Source organism: Bubalus kerabau, chromosome 15, assembly GCF_029407905.1.
Source record: "Bubalus kerabau isolate K-KA32 ecotype Philippines breed swamp buffalo chromosome 15, PCC_UOA_SB_1v2, whole genome shotgun sequence".
In the NCBI taxonomy this organism is placed as follows: Eukaryota; Metazoa; Chordata; class Mammalia; order Artiodactyla; family Bovidae; genus Bubalus; species Bubalus kerabau.
Window position 1 is genome coordinate 8,180,845 of NC_073638.1, and position 25,076 is coordinate 8,205,920.

Genomic DNA, 25,076 nt, shown 5'->3' on the forward strand with positions numbered 1-25,076 from the left:
TTGTGTCCATTGATGGATGAATGGATTTTTTAAAAAACATGATACACATATACACACACACACAGGAATATCATTCAGTCATGTAAAAGAAAGAAATCTTGCAGGCATGGCCAGCCCTGAGAACATAAGTAAAATAAGTCAGAGAATGATAAATACTGTACCATGTGCTCTTACTCATATACGGAATCTTAAAAAATCCAAATAGTAAAAACAGAACAGACTGGTCACTGCCAGAGGCAGGGGTAAGAGGTGGGCAAAATAGGTAAAAGCAGTAAAAAGGTACAAACTTCCAGTTATAAAATAAGTAAGTCCTAGTAATGTAATGTACAGAATGGTGACTATAGCTAATAATACTGAATTACATATTTCAAAGTTGCTAATGGAGTAGATCTTCAAATTCTCATCACAGTAAAAAACAAAACAAAACAAAAAAAACCTGTAACTATGTGAAGTGATGGTTGCTAACTTATTGTGGTGATCATTTTACAGTATACACAAATATTGAACCATTATGTGGTACATGTGTGTGTGCTAAGTTACTTCAGTCATGTCCAACTCTTTGCGACCCTATGGAGTGCAGCCCACCAGGCTCCTCTGTCCACAGGATTGTCCAGACAAGAACACTGGAGTGGGTTGCCATGCCCTCCTCCAGGGGGTCTTCCAGACCCAGGGATTGAACCCACGTGTCTTACGTCTCCTGCACTGGCAGGCAGGTTCCTCACCACTAGCGCCACCTGGGAAGTCCTATTATGTGGTACATCCAAGCTACTATAATGCTGTCAGTTCACTAAAACAAAAAAAAAACAACATCGACAACAACAATAAAAACTAAACAGTGGTTGTTCAAATAATTGAGGATAAAACTGTCTTTTCTTTCCCTCCAGTGTATTTTCTCTACTTTTCCTGTTTCACCTTTCTTGTGAAAGCAGTCACACTCCCTCAACTGTTGCCTGAAAATGACAAAAAATATATTTGCCCACAAACTAAGTTCATTTGTGAATGAACCCAGAGAACTGACTTCAAAACACTTTAAAAAGATTTATTCCAACAGGAACCTTCATAAGTTACTGACAGAAATGTAGATGGTGCAGTCACTTTGAAAAACAGGCATTTTCTTAAAAGTTAAACATACATTTATCATACACCTAGCAGTCTCACACCTAGGTGTATAGCAAAGGGAAATAAAGATATCTGTCTACATAAAAATTTGTAACAAGTGTTCACAGCAGCATTATTCATAATAGCCAAAAGGCAGAAAACAACTCAAATGTCTGTCTACTGCTGAATGGTTAAGAAATATATACAGTATGTCCATACAACGGAATACTATTCAGCAATAAAAAGGAGCGAAGTACTCACTGATGTTATAACATGGAAGAACCTCAAAAACGTATATAAGTGAAAAAAGCCAAAAACAAATGACATACAACATATGATTCCATTTACATGAAATATCCCAATAAAGAAAATTTGGGAAGACAGAAAGTAGATTAAGTGATTGCCTATGACTGTGGATTAACTGTAAATAGAAATGAGGAATTTTATTACGGTAATGAAATATTCTAAAACTGGATTGTGCTAATGTCTATGACAACTGTATAAATTCACTAAAAAATAAAATAAAATAAAACCCACTGAATTATTAAGTTCAAATGGACTGTGTAAATTTATTTCAAAATATTGAATTATTGAGTTAAAATGAGTGAATTTTATGGTATATAAATAAAACTGTATGGAAAAAAGTATGCCATGTATAGATAATCTAAAAATAAGGTTATTCCAGTCCTCCTGCATTTAACTGCCTAAGTGATGTGACACAGTTCCTATACTCAACAAACTTTAAATAGAACATTAACATTTAAAATAAAATGTGGGACTTCTCCAGTGGTCCAGTGGTTGAGAATCTGTCTTCCAGTGCAACAGACACAGGTTTGATCCCTGGTCGGGGAACTAAGATCCTAGGTGCTGGAGGGCAGCTAAGTCCATGCAAGCAACGACTGAGCAGCAAACCACCACGAGAGAAGTCCCCACACTCTGTAACAGAGGCCCAGTGCAGCCAAAGCAGCGAGCAGGGCAATACAGCTTCTTTCTGGCTCTCTTTTCACTTGGAATATGAACTTTGGAAGACTTGATTGTACATGTAAGACGTCTATTCCCTAAAGGACCATGATGAAGAGAGAGCATAGAGAAAGAAATGCCCAAGGAACCCCATGCCAGTTTCAGCACCAACCAGGAGATATGAGTGAGCCTTCAGATGGCTGCAGCTCCCCTCTGCCTTCACAATCACCCTAGGGGACACTGAGCAAAACAGTGAGGAGCAGTCCCACCGAACCCTGCCCAAACTGCAGGCTCATGAGTGAAATGAACAGTGCAGTTTCAAGCCACTAATATTGGAGTTGGTTTGTTACATGGCACTGAAAAATCAGAACACTCGCTTATCCACATCTTAAAATATTGGACAGCAGTTATAAGACAGAGTGAAAAAAAGTAACAATCTCTAAGAATGTATTCAAACTCCCTAAAACTGAGAACTTTCAGCAACAGGCTGATCCTATCCATTCCAATAAAAATGTAAAAATTTCTATTTCCATCCTGGATAATAACTTTATTCTCAGTGTTGAGTCTTACAGCAGAGATAAAGCATTAAGAGTCAAAACAACCTCTGGGGCAAGGGAAAAGAGTAGCTATTCAGACAACTTAAGATATAGAAGTATGCAAAAACAGAGTCAAGGTTTTTGTCAGCAGCCTGTATTCACAGGATATAAAGCCCACACTCTAGTCAGCTGTGATGCCAAGCACCATACTTCCCTCCTGTTAAACTGAAAAGGAGCCCAGTTGTCTGCTCAGCATACCCATCAGAAGCCCTCCACCTCATATGTCACAATCAATTGCGTGGATTCAGGCCCAGTCTTTTTTTAGCGAAAGGGATTTATTGCCAACAGGCTTGCTTCCTTCCAGTCCACACCCTGCACCCTGCAGTGCCCAGGAGGGCACCACATCTGGTCGAGCTAACTTCTCGAGAGATCAAGGAAGAGGAGAGAGAGGAAATCCTACCAGTCAGAGGATACAATCAATAACCTACGAGAAATCAAACTCAAGAGTTCACTGATATAGTGGACAAAGGCTTGTCAGATACTCTAGCAAACAAAACTTTTATCCAAACTCTCCAATCCTAAGAGAATTCGTGACTCTTACGGATTACAAGATCCTAAAAGCTTATGTCCACATGTTGCGTTAGAAGAGCTTTATTCTAATTCTTAAATCAGTTACAAGGTTTTAAAAACAAGAGATGGGAAACCCAGTTCAAAGTGGTTTAAATGACATGAACACATCAGTCCAAAAAACAGGAGACACAGGAGTCAGAGAAGCTTCGGTGTTGGCTAATCCAGAAAGTGAAGGACATCATCAAAGACTCAGGGTTTTCCAGTCTCTTCACCTCTCTGCCCAGAATGTCAGCTTTACCCACAGCTCCCTGTAGGAGAGCCATCAACAGACTAAAGACCTTCCTTGTTCAGATTGAGCAAAGAGAATACCTCTGCACATAAAATCAAACCCAAATCCTTGTCATCTGCACAACCATACTGCTGCTGCTGCTGCTGCTAAGTCGCTTCAGTCGTTTCCCACTCTGTGCAATCCCATAGACGGCAGCCCACCAGGCTCCCCTGTCCCTGGGATTCTCCAGGCAAGAACACTGGAGTGGGTTGCCATTTCCTTCTCCAATGCATGAAAGTGAAAAGTGAAAGTGAAGTCGCTCAGTCGTGTCTGACTCTTAGCGACCCCATGGACTGCAGCCTACCAGGCCCCTCCGTCCATGGGATTTCCCAGGCAAGAGTACAACCATGCTACCTGAGGCCTTTGGCTAACATGGAAATATTGATGCTGAATGGCCTGGCCACGGGCCCACAAAGCCTCCTTGACAAGAGGGCCAGGTGACCACCATGGGCTGAGAGCTGCTGTGACACTCGGGGAAAGGGACCTACTGACACAAACAGACCAACGTCCAAGCCCACTAAAATCCAAACCATCATTTAAATCGTCTCCTGATCAATTAGAAAGAGAGATTCTTTAGTTTCCAAATGGATTTTGTTCTAAAAGTCCACCTCACGTCAGTTTTGATCTTGAAGTTTGATTAGGGCATAGAATTCATTTTCCCACTGAAGTAATATATTTCCCATGTGCTAAATTGGTTCTTGGTGCATTTAAACCATTTATAGTTGAAGTATTTAAGCTGGGAATGCCTCTTTCCTTCTTTTCCCAGTGATTCAGAAAAAAAGAGACTCACCACCTATAGGCTATCATGCCCTGGGACCAGCAGGGTGAAAACAAGGAACTCTCCACAAGCAACCATCAGTAGGGGCACAAAGACCTCCAGGAGGAACCCATAATCCACAGTAGCAGCAGTTCAGAGGGCAGGCGGGCTAGTTTCCCAAAGAGCATCTGTGCTTACAGAATACCCATCAGTCACTGACGTAAGAACGTTTTATCTTGAATTAAAAATAACAAAACCTATTAACTAGTTTTTTCTAGTACAATGCTGTTAAGTCACTTCAGTCGTATCCGACTCTGTGCGACCCCATAGATGGCAGCCCACCAGGCTCCGCCGTCCCTGGGATTCTCCAGGCAAGAACACTGGAGTGGGTTACCATTTCCTTCTCCGATGCATGAAAGTGAAAAGTGAAAGTGAAGTCACTCAGTTGTGTCTGACTCTTCGCAACCTCATGAACTACAGCCCATCAGGCTCCTCTGTCCATAGGATTCTCCAAGCAAGAATACTAGAGTGGGTTACCATTTCCTTCTCCAGGAGATCTTCCTGACTCAGAGATCAAACTTGGGTCTCCTGCATTGCAGAGCTGTGCCTTAGAGAGTACATTCTGCGATTTAATCCTCATAACAGCCTGGCAAGGTTGTTGTTGTTCAGTCGCTCAGCCATGTCCCACTCTTTGCGAGTCCTTGGAAGAAACACGCCAGACTTGCCTGTCCTTCAACATCTCCTGGAACTTGCTCAAACTCATGTCGGTGATGCTATCCAACCATCTTATCCTCTGTCATTCCCTTCTCCTCCTGCCTTCAATCTTTCCCAGCAGCAGGGTCTTTTCCAAGGAGCTCTTCACATTAAGTGGCCAAAGGACTAGAGTTTCAGGTTCAGCATCAATTCTTCCAATGAATATTCAGGGTTGATTTCCTTTAGGATTGAGTGATTTGATCTTGTTTCAGTCCAAGGGAATCTCAAGAGTCTTCTCCAACACCACAGTTCAAAAGCACCAACTCTTTGGTGCTCAGCTTTCTTTATAGTCCAACTCTCACATCCATACATGACTACTGGAAAAACCATACCTTTGATTACATGGACCTTTGACAGCAAAGTAATGTCTCTGCTTTTTAATATGCTGTCTAGATTGGTCATAGCTTTTCTTCCAAAGAGCAAGCATCTTTTAATTTCATGGCTGCAGTCACCACCTGCAGTGATTTTGGAGCCCAAGAAAATAAAGTATGTCACTGTTTCCATTGTTTCCCCATCTATTTGCCATGAAGTGATGGAATCAGAAGCCATGATCTTCGTTTTTTTAATGTTTTAAATGTTTTTTTGAGTTTTAAGCCAGCTATTTCACTCTCCTCTTCCACCTTCATCAATAGGCTCTTTAGTTCCTCTTTGCTTTCTGCCATAAGGGTGGTGTTATCTGCATATCTGAGGTTATTGATATTTCTCCTGGCAATCTTGATTCCGGCTTGTGCTTTATCCAGCCTGGAATTTTGCATGATGTACTCTCAAATTAAATAAACAGGGTGATAATATACAGCCTTAACATACTCCTTCCCCAATTTGGAACCAGTCTATTTTTCTATGTCCAGTTCTAACTATTGCTTCTTGACCAGCATACAGGTTTCTCAGGAGACAGACAAGGTGGTCCTGTTCCCATCTCTTTAAGAATTTTGCACAGTTTGTTGTGAGCTACACAGTCAAAGGCTTTAGCATAGTCAATGAGGCAGAAGTAGATGTTTTTCTGGAATTCTCTAGCTTTTTCTATCATCTAATGAATGTTGGCTATTTGATCTCTGGTTTCTCTGCCTTTTCTATATTCAGCTTGAACATCTGGAAATTCTTGGCTCATGCACTGTTGAAGCCTAGCTTGAAGGATTTTGAGCATCACTTTGCTAGCAAGTGAAATGAGTGCAATTGTGTGGTGGTTTGAACATTCTTTGGCATGGCCCTTCTTTGGAACTGGAATGAAAACTGACCTCTAAGGTAGATGTTACTGATCCGATGTCACACACATAGTAACTCAGGCTAGGGGCACTGTGGTAATGTGCCCAAATTCACATGATTAGAATGTGGTGGGGAAAGGATCCCACTGTAACAGATTTGATTCTGAAATGCAAGCACAGACAATTCCAACTAATAAATTTGCAAGTACTTTATGAAATCGAGTTAAATAATCTTAAAAATAAAATTTAAAGTATGACCTGTTTCCCATCTTTTCAGCACCCTATACATTACTCATGATATTTTGAGAAGGGGAAAAAAAAAATAATGTTCCAAGAATGTTTCCCTCCACATTTTCCCTTTGGTTCTGAAATAGTAACATGTGGTGCCCACTGGCATTGCTCTAAGCAGGATGTTGACCTTGCCAGAGTTGACAAACCATTTCCCAACAACGCCAAATAATGGGTCATTGTATGACGTGACTGTTATAGCTGGCACTAAGCCAAGTCTAGATAACTGGTTCACTCTATGCTCAGGTCTTCTCTCACTTTAAGATTTACAAGTAACACCTGGAGATTTTGTTAAAATGCTGGTTCTCAATCAATAGGTCCAGGCCATTGAGATCCTGCATTTCTAACATGTCGTAGGTTGGCTCTGACACTGCTGCACCATAGCTCACCCTCTCAATAGTGATCATTCAGTTCATGGCAGAAAAAGAAAAGCACAGACTCTTCAAATTACAGTCCCAGCTGGCCAACATTTATCTTAAATGGCATGGTGCATGCCTTCTTGCTAACTTGCTTCAGTCATGTCCAACTCTTTGCAACCCTGTGGACCACAGCCTGCCATGCTCCTCTGTCCAAGGGATTCCTCTCAGGCAAGAATACTGGAGAGGGTGTCCATGCCTTCCTTCAGGGGATTTTTCTGGCCCAGGGATTGAAGTCCCATGTCTCTTTATGTCTCCTGCATTGGCAAGCAGGTTCTTTACCATGAGCACCACCTGGGTAGCCCCAGTGGCATGGTATCCTTTTCTAAACTGCCATATCAAAATGGTATTTTTACTTTGCACATTCCTAAATTTGTTGCTGCCTCATGGTCAGCACTTTCCAAAGAGCACGGTATAATGCTGGTCAAGTTTGGGCAGAGTTACATGCTACCACTCTTTTCTTGGTGAGACACTGTGCACGAGCATATTTAAAACGGGTATGTACTCTGGTACAAAAACTAAAAGCTTCTACTAGATTTCTGAGTATAGCCTGTATGACAGCAATTTTTCAAATGTGTCCCTGGCTCAGCTTGAAGGGTCTGAAATAAAAATAGCTCTAAGTAAAAGCCTCAAAGTCTTCCATCGAACTTTGCAAAGCACTGAGGAAATAAAACATAACTCCTCCTCCTCCTCTTAGAGGGTGTAACCCAAAAGGAGAAAAGTTTAACCTACATTTTTGCCATTATAAATCAGTATTGGTCAAGTGAGAAATCTGAATTGATTTAAGTCAAAAAACCACTGGGACCCTAAGCGTGAATGTACTGCTAAAGCCAGTTGACTTTTCCTCCATTGTCCTAAATCTGCTCAGAGGGAACAGTCCTTCACCAGCTCTCAGGATAAGACTCTGGACAGTCCCCAGGACTTTTCTGGACATTCAGGAAGACAGAAATCTCTAAATCCCCTACCCTCCCATCCCATACTGTTGCAGAGTTAAATTAAACCTATGTTATGTAAAGTGTAAATCCTAGCCAACTTCTTTTCTTTTCCACAAACTTAATTTTCCCATTTACTTCTTTCTGTTAATAACCATTTTTCAGGATTACTGGGGGTTACTAGGGATGAAAGTTCCCACTTGATACTTAATAACTAAAGACTCCTGTTCTCTTGCCAGGGAAGTGGCTAAGGCCAACTCTCTCTTGCGGGTATTTATACAGGTTCTTTAGAAACTCACTCCCCTAAAGTCCCTCTACCTGCGGCTTCCCTAATGTCTCTCCTTTGCTAGCCACTCCTCTCCCTCCTCAGCTTCCATCCCTGGAATATACACTGCAGTGTCTTACTGAGGGGTTCCCTACCCTCTGGCATGATTCCTTCTTTAAATGATCATAGGTAAACATTCCATGGGGTCACAAAGAGTCGGACACGACTGCGTGACTGAACTGAACTGAACTGAACAGGTAAACATTTCTATCCTAGGTTCCCCAACACATCCTTAGCATTCACACATGTTTAAGATGCCACCAATTAGAAATACAGTCATTCCCTTAGAGGATCAGCTGTCTGTTTCATGAGTCACAGTCTACATCAGTTTCCTAAAGGATGAGTTAGACACCAGACCACTGTGCCCTCCATTAACTACAAGAAAATCATATCAAGATCCATTGGTTCCATTGACAATCTCCCATTACTCTACTGAAAGATATAAGACTCACAGCAAAGCTCTCCCAAGGAATCCTTCCCACCAAATCCTCTCTCCAGAGCCACTCTCCTTCATCCATGTGGAATACAGAAATTGTGTAATCAGTTTCTGTGATCTTTCTTTGAAAATCTGTAGCTTGGTCTTTTATCTCACCTCTGGATAGGGCATCAACAGCAAAACATTTTTCCCAGCTGAGCATCAGAAAGAAGTGCATGCCCCAGAAAGGCAGTGGTAACAACAGCAGGAGCCATTTCTCTGGAAATATATAAGACAGTCCCTAGGATTTCTAAAAATCAGTAGGTAAGAAAAGAACTTTGGGGGTCTGGAAATCATGTAATTTGAGGATTGGAGCAGCAAGCCAGTAAAACACGAGCTATTACTCTTAATACAATTTTATTAATACTCAAAACCTGATAAGAGCTATACTAATTCACCTTACTGAAATATTAATATGATAAATTCTTATAAACATCAATGTAGCCCATAAATTTTATCCAAATTTATCTTTATTTGGTTTTGAGTATTACATGATTCAGTATATCAATTACTTTCTAACGATACTGTCCCTTGGATAATAGCAAAGTTAATTTGGATATCCAGGATACACACGTCAGAGTCAAGAGGGATAAGTACAAAGGGAGTAAATACATTCAGAAGCATCCTGGATTAACAGGGGTGGTCAGTTTAGAACTTCAAAACCAAACTACAAAAAGGCCACAAAATGGATAACATACATATTCAATAACCATCTGATTCATGTGTTGCCCCAACAGGAAATTTTAGGATGTATTCTACACCAAGCCACAAAAATATTTTCTTAAAATACTTTGCAGCAAATCATGAAAACTCTGACATAAATGTTAGATGGATCCCTTCAATGCTATGCTCTCAAAAATACATTGAAAGAGAGAGAGGGAGTTTGAAATAAAGAACCTTTCACCAGCTATAATAAACATAATTCATCCATCACTTAGACTCATTAATCCTGGATATAAAGCTTCTAATGTGAGATCAAAGACTAGTGAAGTGAAACATTTGACAATAACAGAATCTCAGTCACCGCATGGTTTTCCTCATCCTATGAGGTCCTGAGCTCTCTAGCAATCTTGAGCAATTTGAAACAAATACATAAATGAACAAACACAAAAGACTGTTTTCAAAACTGGCTGCCTAAATTGAAGCCACAGAACACATGCACACTGAATGTGGGTACATGCCCACACAAGCTGCACTTGTAAAGACTTCAACCAAAGAATGCAAAACAGAAGAGATCTGGGAGTGGCCCTTGCAGAGAGATTTAAGATGCATGCTGCATAACAGATACAAGGCATCCTCACTTCAATCATGCAGAAAAATCATGCTACTGCACATGTAGCCAACACAGCCTGAGAGAAGAGGCAGCACCATCTGTATACACTCTGTCCCAAGATCACACAGTCAGATGCCAGGATCCAACCGTTTTCTACAAATAAATTGGGAATTAAGGGAACGGTAAAAGTGTGCACTGAAGAACTGCTGCTTTCGAATTACAGTGTTGGAGAAGACTCTTGAGAGTCCCTTGGATTGCAAGGAGATCAAACCAGTCAATCCTAAAGGAAATCAATCCTGAACATTCACTGAAGGACTGGTGCTGAAGCTCTAATCCTCTGACCACCTGATGCAGAGAGCCAACACACTGGAAAAGACTGATGCTGGAAAAGACTGAAGGCAAGAGGAGAAGGGGGCGACAGAGGATGAGATGGTTGGGTGGCATCACTGACTCAAAGGACAGGAGTTTGAACAAACTCCAGGAGACAGTGAGGGACAGGGAAGTCTGGCGTGCTGCAGTTCATGGGGTCACAAAGAGTCAGGCACGACTTAGCAACTGAACAATAACAAAAGTATTTTTATTTGGATAGCTGATATAAACGAAACATTTTAATGTCATTACATTAATGGCTTTAGAGTTAGCATTTTCCAAATATTAAATGGGAAATTTTCAACTGCCCTATGAAGTTAAATTACAGTTGTGTTAACCCTTTATATGATTAGATGGGTATGGCCTCGTCTCATAAACTTAGCAGAATTAACATCCAACTGGCTAAGAAACAAGGTATCATGTGAGAAATAAACACAGACCATAATATGAACAAAAATTATCATGTAAAATCTGAGTTTACACTACTCAACAATTATTAAATGAGTAGTTAGTCCACATTAGTTGAGTAATTATGAAGTATTTCAATTTTCCAGGAGAATTCTCCAAAATTCTTAAGTATATAAAAACAAGGTACTTCCACTATTATTTGCAGAGTTACATCATTTCTTGTGATTACTGTGCAATACCCCCAATCCTATTAACTGTTTTCCTTTGTTTCTCTATTAGTTTATACAAATATTCACTCATCAAAATGATTTAGCCCAGCTGTGCTATGTGCTAAGGATTCTGAAACACATAAGAGTTACAAGGAGCCTACTGCTTAGAAGAGGAAACAAAAAATAAGCAATGACAGAAACACAAAGCAAAATGTACAACTGAGGTGCACATTATTCAAAACTCCACAGATTTCAAACTGCTTTCCTAGACAGTAAGTTTCTATATAACTCATGAATTAGGGAGGGACATTATTTAAAATCACAATATTAAAGAGCACGGACTCCAAAATTAAATCTATCATTCACTAATCGGATAACTGATTAGTGGCAGAATCTCAGCTAAAATAATGGAAGCCGAGACTCACATTATAAATTCCTTTCTCACAGTTCATGAAGGTCTGACAAAAAAGTCACCATCATACCCACAACTCGTTACTGAATTCATATGCTTCCTAGATCCGCATTCATACTGAAAAGCAAAGCAGCTAGTGCAATGGTCTCTATGCTCTGATCCTCTGAAATTTTAATGACACTCTATCCTTTATTCTCATTTCTAACCTGTCTATCTTAGCCTTTCTTGTCTTCCCTTTTCATTGAAAATGACTTGAGTTGTTACTGTGAATGAAAAACAATAAGGGCAACCCTCAGGTGAGTACCTCTAAACATTAATTTGGAAAAAAAGGGTCAAGGGCAGACCACACAATGTATATAAACATATACAGTAGCTATGTGGCCACCGACCAGTTTAATAACAACCTCGTGTTATCTGGGAGATTTCTCACAGACAGGCATTCCTCAAGCTTTACATCCAAAGGCTACACTGCTCCCCTCTCTCTGCTGTCTTCAGATATGCCTACTGTGCAAAAGCACAAACAGCCCATCTCAATTACAACAAACTAATAAACTAGTGGTTAAACTCTTGGCCAAATTATGCCCCAAATTTTTTTCAGCAATGCTTAACTTGAAAACCTTTGTTTTAATATTTTGCTTCTGAAATTGCCACCAGAATAGCATATTCTTTTCAAATACCCTCAAAGATGACATTTATAGACTTTAAATGCAGGTGTGGTTTTCAGGGGGAAAAGAATGACTGTTATTAGAGGCAATTCTTTGTTTTGACCAATGACTTCATCACAGAACCAACTGGAGAGCTTCTCAAAGGAGGATAGAATTTATGAGGACAATTAAATAATGGTATATATCTTATAAACTAATCAACACAGTGTTTTAAATTGACAATCCGCCAGATTCATGACTGAAGGATTAATAAGAGAGGCTTTTTCCGGTTAGAAAAATATCTCAGACTTCACTGGCTGTTGCTTACTTCAAGGGCTTGCAAAGCACTCCAAATAAAATATTCCCTCTAGAAATACTTGGATTAAAATGGTGACTTGAATGTTATGGCCAATGAAGACATTAGGGGATTGCAAGCCTCAACTAGACACAGCCTCTACAATATAAAGCTGAACCATATGTATGTTAGTTTCTCAACCAAATAAATTTCGTGGAAAGATGCCAACTAAAAAAGAAAATCTACTGTTCCCCTGTCTGCACTAGTTACTAAGACAGCTCTGAAATATCCTTTTCCTGAGGAGCCCTTGAACCAGAAGTGGTGCTGCTCGCCCAACTCAGAGAAGCCTGGGGAAAATACAGAACAACAGAGACAACCCTCCAAGCTCTCCTTCAGGGCAAGATTGCACAGATGCTTTCTAGTAAAACAAACCAAATTAAATGAAGCAAACTATGCTCCTCGACCAAAAACGAGTAAGTTCGTTTCTAACTCTTTCTTCATCTGAAAGATTTTCATGTGACCCTACCCACTGTCTGGGCTTCCAAGCTTAAGGTTCATGTTTATTTTGCCTAATATCTATATTTATTTATAGATTTTACTTATCTATATTTTATAGTTTATAATATCCGGGAACAAAAATAAGAGCTTTGAGACAGTGTAGTACAGTGGGAAGGCAACCAGACTGAAAGAGCTGGAAACCTGATGACTAGTCATTGCTATAATCCCCATCCCATTAATAAACCCTTAGTTATAGACATCAGTGAAGGTCACAAACTGTCCAAATTTACATCTATTTGGTCTTGAGTATTCTATAACCCCCACCAGTGGTGTGACTGTCAACTTGTTTGGGTGCCAGGCTCCTCTATTAAATGGGACCACTAGTGGGCACTCCACTTCAAAAAGCATCCTTAACCCTCATTCACTTTTGGCTAACAAAAGCATCGTTTTTGTATCACAGACTGTTATGCACAGATGAATGTGTTAATTCATTCTTGGAGGGTAGCTTTCTGTTGCTACTAAATTATCTAAAGGCTTCTCACCCTTTGGTCACAAGTAATTACATCTGTCAAGTGCAAAACTCACTGATCTGTTGGGGGGAAACTGCACACACTGTAGAATGAGACCACACAGGCCACACGGGCACAGAGCTAATAAGCATTTTATAATGATGGATGATTGCTCTCCTCAAAGCATCTGGAAGTCTTTCAGATTAAAAAACTACAGTCTACAAATAGTGTGGAAATAATTCAATCACTTCCACCATGGCTGAGGAAATTGAGGGATAAAAAGTTTTCAGAAACCAATTTGGAAGTAACATCCGACTAACTATTTAAAAAAACAATGAGAAAACCAATGGAATTATGGAAAATGACAGTGAAATAAATAGTAATCAGTTTTATTACTAAGACTGGATGCACTTATTCATGACTGACCTCTATCGGCTACCAGTGACTCAACAGAAATTCATCTGGGTAATGATAGAAAAATAAATGAGAAAATACATTGAAAAATACTCATAAGAAAATTCTGAAATTTTTCTGAAGATACAGCCTAAAATTTATAAATGACTTAATGTTTTGCTTTGAGGTAACTCTAATTTTTATTCCAGGGCCAAATTACTGAAAATATTTTCTTTCTGGACAAATAGTAAATCGTGCAGCCAATTAATCAAACACCACAGTATCAAACACCACACTCTAGTTAGAGTTCATGACATCTAAGTCTCATGGAAAGACTGTCTTTTAGGCTTTGGTAAAACAATTTCACATAACTAAATGTTTTACTCAAACATTTCTCTGTACTTTCAAGGACAATCACTGGGTATTCAGCATCAGGAACAGTATCTATGTAGATGAAGAAAACAGGAGAAAAATACAATTTAGTAGAAATGGAAATGATTTAAATCTAGAGTCATTAGTAATAAGCCCATCAATAGCCACCAGAGCATGTGGTTTGGATTAAGGTAAAATAAGAATGCATACACATATACACATATTGCTCAAGCTACTTCAGTTATAGTAATAAACTGTTGCTTCAAACTGTGTTGGAAAGAAAAGAATTGTAATATATAGGAAGGAAGAATTAATAGAAAAAATAAGATAGTGAAAAGGATAACCCAGCTGACTGGGCATACACACTGAGGAAACCAGAATTGAAAGAGACACGTGTACCCCAATGTTCATCGCAGCACTGTTTATAACAGCCAGGACATGGAAGCAACCTAGATGTCCATCAGCAGATGAATGGATAAGAAAGCTGTGGTACATATACACAATGGAGTATTACTCAGCCACTAAAAAGAATACATTTGAATCAGTTCTAATGAGGCAGATGAAACTGAAGCCTATTATACAGAGTGAAGTAAGCCAGAAAGAAAAACACCAATACAGTATACTAACATATATATATGGAATTTAGAAAGATGGTAACGATAACCCTGTATGCGAGACAGCAAAAGAGACACAGATGTATAGAACAGTCTTTGGGACTCTGTGGGAGAGGGCGAAGGTGGGATGATTTGGGAGAATGGCATTGAAACATGTATAATATCATATATGAAACAAATCGCCAGTCCAGGTTCGATGCAGGATACAGGATGCTTGGGGCTGGTGCACTGGGATGACCCAGAGGGATGGTATGGGGAAGGGGGTGCAGGATGGGGAACACGTGTACACCCAGGGTGGATTCATGTTGATGTATGGCAAAACCAATACAATATTGTAAAGGCTAAAAAATTAGCCTCCAATTAAAATAAATAAATTTATATTTTTAAAAAATGCAATAAAAGAGAGGGATATCTGCTGCTGCTTTGATTTTCTTTTACATTTTACTCCTTTTGTGGGGTGGGGAGAGAAGAGGGAAAGAGGAAAGTAACTTTCTCAGGAATATAAGCACAAGTTTACAGCCATGTTTCACTCCTCTGATACAACACGAGGCAGTTCTTTCACAGTTTTCAACATTCTGTCCAAAATCATGCTCCATCTGCCTCCCTGCAACAGTTTCTCAGCACTCAAAACTTGACGATCTGGTAACTGGGAGATGGTAATTCCAAACTCCTGCCGATTAAATGCTGTCACTTGCCATCTGCCTCTTCAAGGATGGAGTCACTAGCCACTGCATCCTCTGACCTTCAACACCCTCTGAAAGGAGCTCAGGGTGAAGATCAGGAATGAGGCACTCTGGGCTCTGGGAAAAAACTGGCAGAAAAGGCCTTCAGATAGATCTTTTCAGGAGAAGATTTTATGAGCCCAATTTCTTGCATCTTCTCATATTTAGAAAAGCACTAAAATCATTAATGGAGGCATCTGCTCCTCGTAACCAGCAGCAACCTTTTCGGGAAACTTCTGCCAAAATGAGGGCTTGACCTCTACACTTACCTCTCTGGAGCAGCTCTGCAGAGCTATTTGAGAGGCTGTTCCCTGGGCTACAGTCCTCATTTTGTCCCAAATAAAACTTAACTCACAACTCTCACTTTGTGCGTTTTTGTTTTTTTTTTTTTCAGTCAACAGTACATAACAAAGAAGCCTTGCCCTAGCCACAGGTCCTCATTTCCTTCCCTCCCCTCCACTCTGGCTCTAGGAGGGACATGTCTTCAACATACCCTCTCAAGGTCCTGCTCCTCACGGCTGTGACTTCCTCCACCTGAAAGAGTCTAGAATCTACCTGGTCTTTTCAAACCAAAATCGTACCCAGTCCTGGTCACCATAAGACCTGGTGACTTCACTCCATTCCAATTCTCTGTGTTTTCTAAATGTTGCATGTTTATGTTTTTCTCTGTAGTGAAAAGTGAAAGTTGCTCAGTTGTGTTTGACTCTTTGAGAGGCCATGCTCTGTACAATCCATGGAATACTGGACAGGGTAGCCTTTCCCTTCTCCAGGGGATCTTCCCCACCCAGGGATTGAACCCAGGTCTCCCACATTGCAGGTGGATTCTCTACCAGCTGAGCCACAAGGGAAGCCCAAGAATACTAGAGTGGGTAGTCTATCCCTTCTGCAGGGGATCTTCCTGACCCAGGAATCCAACTGGATCCCCTGCATTGCAGGTGGATTCTTTACCAACTGAGCTATCAGGGAAACCCTTTTCTCTGTAAGTGGACACTAAATCTTACTTCAAAGTTAAGTCAAATCCTTTTCTCATATTTCCTCTAAGAGCTGGAACGGGAAGTACTTAAGGTAAAAAAATGGTTTAAAATAAAAATATTAAAAACCTGATAACTGGCAATTACTCAAAAAGAATTCTCTTCCAAAACACAGACAGCCTGTGTGCTGGTTACAACTTATTGCAGGAAATCATAAACTGAACCTTTACTGCACCCTCGAAACACCCTAAGGACATCATACTATGACTTTGGTCTTCACCTGTTTCTGGCTTATCCTATTGCAACTCTCCCAACTTCAGTTACCCAGGAACCTCAGAAGTAGGAGTAAATTGTCTTTACAAATTAAGAAGTATCTTCAAAATTAGGGAAAAGAATCTATAAACACCCTCCTGTGGTAATTAAGAGGTACTGTCTAGGGACCACCAATGTGAACATGAAACTCAATACTTGATTATGGCTTTAGTATTAATATTTTATCACATCTACTTCCAACAAGAATTAGGTGTACTAGCAGATATTGCACCAAACATATGCACCAAATATGTGCTGATGTGCTCAGTTGTGGCTGACTCTTTGCGACCCCATGGACTGTAGCCTGCCAGGTTCCTCTGTCCATGGAATTTTCCAGGCAAGAGTACTGGAGTGGGTTGCTATTTCCTTCTTCAGGACACACCAAATATATGCACCAGATATTATTAATGAAAAAATCCAACTGTTCATATTCAAAAAGAAATGGGAAATGCCAAGGATGGAAAAATACTTCTGTGCTGCTAAACTCAAAAGGAATGTTCTTTAGTCAAAAATTCTTGAGTATCAGGGAGAAAAAGTAGCCCATTAGCTTAAAAATCAAGTCATTCATGTTCCATCCCTTAATCTCCTTCATTAGTCTGTATTTAGATACAGATTTGAAGAACTCTCTAGTAATTGGATTTTATTTAACAAATAAGGATATAGCCTTAATGCAGTAGGCACTGTTCTAAGACCTTCACAAACATTAATCCTACAATGGTAGGATTCTTATCCTATTACTGATTGGGAAACTGAATGTAGAAATACATGTACGTGAGGTCACACACAGTTAATTTTACAGGGCAGATCCAGGGTCTGTCCATTACAAACCCTGTGCTCCTAACTATTACGTTATGCTGGCTCCCCTAAAACACCCCAGGCTAAACTCAACACCTTCCTCGCCCTTCCCAGTCCAGCATTCCTTAGAGGTGCAATGACATCCTCATCCTCTATGTAAACTGCTCTCACACCACATCCGTATCTTCCGTCTCTCCCGCCTCTCCCGCCCTGTACCACTGGCCCCCTCCACAGTCAATTGTCCCTTAACTTCTCTTCCCACCCACCACTTGCTTACATTGTTCCTCTCCACCTCCACTTGTAGTGTTATCATTTTGTTGTTCAGTCGCTCAGCTGTGTCCAACTCTTTGTGACCCCATGTACTGCAGCATGCCAGGCTTCCCTGTCCTTCACCATTTCCCAGAGTTTGCTAAAACTCATGTCCATTGATTCGGTGATGTTATCTAACCATCTCACCCTCTGATCCTCTACTGCCATCTTCTCCTTTTGCCTTCAATCTTTCCCAGGGTCAAGGTCTTTTCCAATGTATTGGAAAGTATTGGAGCCAAAGTATTGGAGCTTCAGCATCAGACCTTCCAATGAATATGCAGGGTTGACTTCCTTTAGGGTTGACTGATTAGATCTCCGTGCTGTCCAAGGGACTCTCAAGAGTCATTTAGGACCTAATTCTTCTTAGCATTAATACAACAGCCTTATAACTAATTTGGCCTGCCTCTGGTCTTCTATGATCTGTTCTCAATACCACCAATAAAACTAACTCCGTACGCATTTGTCAAACCAGGTCCCTTGCTAAGTGCTGTGAAATTAAAAAAGAATCAAAGTCCTGCTGCAGAGAGGCAGGGAACAACACAGGTGTTCCAGCTCTGATCAGGTAATCTGAAAACACTCACTGAAGCTCTACTGTTGGCTGAACTGTGTCCAAACTCCTCACCCGTCTTCCAGGCTTTCCACAACACTAAGTTTTTTCCCACTCTTTCATACAACCCCAGTCTTCCCTATTACATCCACCCACACTTTGACATCCCCTGTGTCTGTGTTCTCTTTCCTATCACAACACTGTCTCTGCCACCTCCACGCAGTCTAGCTGAAGTCCCACCCACACAGCTGAACTACCACCACACAGCTTTCTCAATATTCCCAGCTGGACAACAGCTTCCCACAGACCAAGAACCTTAGCACCTTGGACCACATAGGACATACCCATCTGTCTTGCATTCCCCTATTTGCAAACAAGTTCTGATTTACAAAACCACATTTAAGTTTCTCCTTTGAGACGAATACATTCTCTGATACTTAACTTCAAGAAGAGGTGGCTCAGCTGAACCGTCCCTTCTCCCTGTATTTCACACTACTTGGCATTCTCTTCCCTTCTCTCTGCTTCTCCTCCATTTGTTGTGGCTGGTGTATCTTGCTTGAGACCTGTCACAAATGCAGTCTCCTCCATGAAGCCTCTCCAAATCCTCCAGTTAGAAGGAACTTCTCCCTCTTCTGAGTTGTCATAACATTGTTCCTGCACATCTCTCCTAGCATTCACCAGTTGGTACATTGTTGACACTATTTCCATACACCTCCACCAGTAACTCAGCAGCTCAAAAGTGGACACTTGCCTTACTCATTTCCAATTACTTATCATTTGCTGAGTTCTGTGCTATGATAGTGAGAACGGATGAGTATCAGGTAACGGGTGATAGCATTTCCATGTTGGTCCTGGTCAAGAAGCTAACATCATTAAAGAAAGTGAGCCAGATAACTCCAAAAGAGGCAGAATGGTGGGCAATATACTTCCCTTCTCCTTTGGTCTCCAACCTGTCCTTAGTCTATTGGAGCCAACAGGAATGCTTGTAACTTATGAAATTATGGTTTCACAAAAGCAATACCTGGGAAAAAATGAAAGTTCTTGACATGCTAGGTTGGAACTCTGATGACACTCCTACAGACAGATGGCTACTATATTGGGTTGGTTCTATGTAGTCATTCACTGAAGACCTCACACAAGGACCTGAGAACAGTTTGGCTGCAGAAATAGTCGTGAATGCAGTTTAGAGCTGCACTTCTGGATACAGGTTGAATTTTCAGTTCTGCTACCTATAAACATCAACAATACATAGGTCTCAATTTTTCCACATATAAAAATCCAGATAGGGACTTCCTAGTGGTGCAGTGGATAAGAATCCGTCTGCTAATGCAGGGGACATGGGTTCAATCCCTGGTCTGGGAAGATTCCACATGCTGTGCGGCAACCAAGCCCAAGTGCCACAACTACTGGGCCTGCGTGCTGCAGCTACAGAAGTCCACATGCCTAGAGCCAGTGCTCCACAACAAGAGAAGACACCGCAATGAGAAGCCCGTGCACCGCAACGGAGAGAAGCCCCCGCTCACCACCACTAGAGAAAGCTTGCACACAGCAGTGGAGACCCAGCGCAACCAAAAATAAGTAAACTAATTAATTTAAAAAAATGAAGATCATACTAGAACTTAGCTCACACAGTAAAGGTGAGAATTAAATAAGTACATGCAAGCAAAGTGCTTAACAGTGGTCTGGCATACAAGAAGGGGTTAAGCAACATTAGTGACTGTATAAGCACGTAAAACATTTTATTTGACTTTAAGAAATTTATAATCAAGTTGGAGAAAATAACATTTGCTGAAATACTTCTGAAATCAATTCAGCAACCATTTCCTGCACTTCAACTTATTATACAATAGACAACATTAGGCACTAAAGAGAATAAAGGTAAGAAATTGAGAATTTTTAAGTCTAGGAGACAAGGCCAGTAAGCATCCCCAATTAACTATAGTAAGTCAGATCACGTTAAGGAGTGACTAGTAGATACACTGGGGCTGCCCTGGCAGTGCCAGTGGTAAAGAACTTGCCTGCCAATGCAGGAGACATAAGAGATGAAGCCTCGATCCCTGGATGAGGAAGATCCTCTGGAGGAGGGCACAGCAAGCCACTCCAGTATTCCTGCCTGGAGAATCCCATGGACAGAGAAAGCCTGGCGGGCTACATCCATAGGGTCACAAAGAGTCAGACACAACTGAAGTGACTGAGCACGCATGTACACACACACACTAGGTATATGAGAATGGCTCCCTAGTAAATACCTATGCTATGCTATGCTAAGTCACTTAAGTCGTGTCTGACTCTGTGTGACCCCATAGACGGCAGCCCACCAGGCTCCCCCGTCCCTGAGATTCTCCAGGCAGGAACACTGGAGTGGGTTGCCATTTCCTTCTCCAGTGCATGAAAGTGAAAAGTGAAAGTGAAGTTGCTCAGTCGTGTCCGACTCTTAGCGACCCCATGGACTGCAGCCCACCAGGCTCCTCCGTCCATGGGATTTTCCAGGCAAGAGTACTGGAGTGGGGTGCCATTGTCTTCTCCGAGTAAATACCTAGTCCACTGATTCTCAACTGGGGACATCTGACAATGTCTGGAGACATCTTGGCTTGTCCAACTGGGGGCCCCGGAGCAGACGTGTGCTACTGGCATTTAGCAGAGGAGAGAGACGCTCCTGACCATCCTACAATGCTCAAGTCGGTCCTCAACACTAAGGAATCATTATGCCCAATGTCAACAGTGCCAGGTCAAGAATCACTGCTCTCTTCCAACTGTAAACAACTCTGCTCTGAAGATCCAGGCCCCACATCTCTACCGACTGCTTGGATTCACTTCTGATGAAACAGGCTTTGGCAGTGTGACACTCCACCAGTCTTGTGTAATAGTTGTTTCTCTTGCAGACTTACCGCCCTTTGTTCACGGCCTACCCTTCCACATGTCAACACATGCCCAACTATGCCACGATCAGATCTATGAAGCTGCCAAACCTCCTGGTTTTATCTTCCCCCATTATGGCATCTCAGCCCTGCTCAAGGTCCAGTTAAAACAACAGATGGTCTGTATGAAAATATCAAACTATCTTAATTTTTATAGCCTGCTTCTTGAAGCTGGCAGTAAAACCTTTTAAATCTTTGACTGAAAAGAATAAAAGGTAAAGTAAATTACTGTTACCTAACTGTTGTCAATTAAAATAACGAAGCTTCAAATGACTCAATTATCCATTGAGTAAACACACTTTAGACTTTTGTTTCCAGAATGATCATCATTCTTAATGATTTAATAACTTAAAATGCATACTAATTTTTCTTTTTATGTTTTGGCATTGTCTACCCTATCACAAAGCATACTCTGCATCAGTGTCTTCTGAAACATTCAGCATTTCCTATTGCTTTAAAACATTCACTACCTGTTAACCTTGTAAATTCATGGATATAAAGCATATATCCTTGCCCACCCCAACCATACCTGGAAGCAAACTTAAACATTAAAGTTGTCACACCAAATGAGATGAAAAGTAAAAGTGTTAGTCACTTGTGTCCAGCTCTTTGTGACCCCATGGACTGTAGGCTGCCAGGCTCCTCTGTCCATGGGATTCTCCAGGCAAGAATACTGGAGTGGGTTGCCATGCCCCCCCTCCAGGGGATCTTCTCAAAACAGGGATCGAATTCAGGTCTCTGACATTGCAGGTGGATTCCTTCCCATCTGAACCACCAGGGGAACCCACCAAATAAGACGGCTACTATCAAAAAAAAATGGAAAACAGTAAGCATTAGGGTAAATATTAGCCAAGATGTAGAGAAACAGAAACCCCTATGCACTGATGGTGAGAATGTAAAATGGTACAGCCCCTATGGGAGACAATACCGTGGTTCCTCATAAAATTATAAAGGATTGTAAGCAGATTCTCAAAGAGAAATTTACACTCTATACTTACAGAAGCATTATTCACACTAGTCAAAAGGTACAAGCAACCCAAGCTTCTTCTATCAATAGACGGAAACTATCAACAGATAGCTGGACAAACAAAATGCCGTATACACATACAATGGAATATTATTCAGTCTTACAAAGGAAGAATTGTGATACATGTTATAACATGGACAAACACTGAGGATATTACACTAAGTGAAAAAAGCCATTATATGTTCAGTTCAGTTCAGTCGCTCAGTTATGTCCGACTCTTTGCAACACCATGGACTGCAGCACACCAGGCTTCCCTGTCCAAAACCAACTCCCGGAGTTTACTCAAGCTCATGTCCATTGAGTCAGTGATGCCATCCAACCATCTCATCCTCTGTCATTCCCTTCTCCTCTCACCTTCAATCTTTCCCAGCATCAGGGTCTTTTCCAATGAGTCAGCTCTTCACATGAGGTGGCCAAAGTATTGGAGTTTCAGCCTCAACATCAGTCCTTCCAACGAACACCCTGGAGTGATCTCCTTTAGGATGGACTAGTTGGATCTCCTTGCAGTCCAAGGGACTCTCAAGAGTCTTCTCCAATACCACAGTTTAAAAGCATCAATTCTTTGGCGCTCAGCTTTCTTTATAGTCCTCTCACAACCATACATGACTACTTGAAAACAATAGCTTTGACTAGATGGACCTTTGTTGGCAAAGTAATGTCTCTGCTTTGTAATATGCTGTCTAGCTTGTTCATAACTTTTCTTCCAAGGAGCAAGTGTCTTTTAGTTTCATGGCTGCAGTCACCATCTGCAGTGATTTTGGAACCCCAAAAAATAAAGTCTGTCACTGTTTCCCCATCTATTTGCCTGGAAGTGATGGGACCAGATGCCATGATCTTAGTTTTCTGAATGTTGAGTTTTAAGCCAAATTTTTCATTCTCCTCTTTCACTTTCATCAAGAGGCTTTTTAGTTCTTCTTCACTTTCTGCCATAAGGGTGGTATCATCTGCATATCTGAGGTTATTGATATTGCTCCTGGCAATCTTGATTCCAGCTTGTGCTCCATCCAGCCCAGCGTTTCTCATGATGTACTCTGCATAAAAGTTAAATAAGCAGGGTGACAATATACAGGCTTTATGTATTCCTTTCCCTATTTGGAACCAGTCTGTTGTTTCATGTCCAGTTCTAACTGTTGCTTCCTGACCTGCATACAAATTTCTCAAGAGGCAGGTCAGGTGGTCTGGTATTCTCATCTCTTTAAGAATTTTCCACAGTTTGTTACAATCCATACATTCATAAGCTATGGCATAATCAATAAGGCAGAAGTAGATGTTTTTCTGGAACTCTTGCTTTTTCGATGATCCAGTGGAGGTTGGCAATTTGATCTCTGGTTTCTCTGCCTTTTCTAAATCAAGCTTGAACACCTGGAAGTTCTCTGTTGAAGCCTGGCTTGGAGAATTCTGAGCATTACTTGACTAGCATATGAGATGAGTGCAATTGTGTGGTAGTTTGAGCATTCTTTGGCATTGCCTTTCTTTGGGATTGAACTGAAAACTGACCTTTTCCAGTCCTGTGGCCACTGCTGAGTTTTCCAAATTTCTTGGCATATTGAGTGCAGCACTTTCACAGCATCATCTTTTAGGATTTGAAATAGCTCAACTGGAATTCCATCACCTCCACTAGCTTTGTTCATAGTGATGCTTCCTAAGGCCCACTTGACTTTGCACTCCAGAATATCTGGCTCTTGGTGAGTGATCACACCATCGTAATTATCTGGGTCGTGAAGATCTTTTTTTGCACAGTTCTTCTGCGTATTCTTGGCACCTCTTCTTAATATCTTCTGCTTCTGTTAGGTCCATAGCATTTCTGTCATTTACCGTGCCCATCTTTGCATGAAATGTTCCCTTGGTACCGCTAATTTTCTTGAAGAGATCTCTCCACAATTAAAACTTTGTCTTGTTAATATTCAATGTGGCAGTCCCAGGAATCTTTAACTCAAAATTCTCTACATATTTATAATTGTCAATTATGCATGTTTAGTCACTTCAGTCATATCCGACTCTTTGTGACCCTATGGACTGTAGCCTGCCAGGCTTCTCTGTCCATGGGATTCTCCAGGCAAGAATACTCTAATGGATTACAATGCTCTCCTCCAGGGGATTTCAAAACTCAGGCGTTGAACCCTCATCTCCTACATCTCCTGCACTGCAGGCAGATTCTTTACCTGGTGAGCCATGGGAAAAGCCCTTGATGTCTGCTAGATGGCAGGTATTCTTTGTTTTTTTCCTGAATTCCCTCAGGGCTCACCATCCTGGTGGCTGCAGTAGCTGATGACTGTGACGTCTTTTCTTTACTGATATGGCAGGAAGTACTCCATTTCTCAATCCCATCAGGCCAAGACCTGGTGGTTTTCTATGGGTGAACTTGGTCTCCCAGGGTATAAAAGGTCTGAAAGGCATTTTTCACTATCATAAATTGGAAGGAAAGGAAAGAGGCATGTCAATCCAGAGCACAGAGGCCAGGGATCTCGCTGAACATCCTACAGTGCACCAGGAACACTTCCATAACAAAAATTTATCTGGCCCAAAATGTCAAAAGTGCTGAAGTGGAGAAGCTCTGTCTGTGAAGCAGAGTTGCCTTTTTTCTCTCAACCTGTATGTGATCAAGCAGCAAGCCATGTTAGTATCACCTGCAAAATAAGCCCAGAATCTGACGGCTTCCACCGCTTTCATCCTGGTGCAAATGACCATGGTCTCCAACCTACTGGAATAACTAAAATAGCCTCCTGACTGGTATACATAGTTAGGAAATAACCACCTAGCTGTGTCGTCCACACTATATAACAGTCAGGTAGTCACTTCAAATTCTAGATCAGTTCACGTCCATCCTCTGGTGACCCTT

At 41.1% G+C, this 25,076-nt stretch overlaps 1 protein-coding gene across 3 annotated transcripts in view; it reads right to left on the bottom strand.

Moving 5' to 3' along the window:
• Positions 1 to 25,076, bottom strand: part of ARHGAP42 (Rho GTPase activating protein 42) — a 353,084-nt gene that overhangs the window by 179,141 nt on the left and 148,867 nt on the right. Inside the window, exon 1 of one of the 3 annotated variants that reach the window (XM_055547594.1) lies at positions 8,758 to 8,834. The exons of the other annotated variants lie outside the window; for them this stretch is intronic. Within the exon in view, the coding sequence (XP_055403569.1) occupies positions 8,758 to 8,772 (15 nt within the window). The 5' untranslated portion in view covers positions 8,773 to 8,834. Of the gene's footprint in view, positions 1 to 8,757; positions 8,835 to 25,076 lie in introns of those variants that run through there. 3 annotated transcript variants of the gene reach the window in all.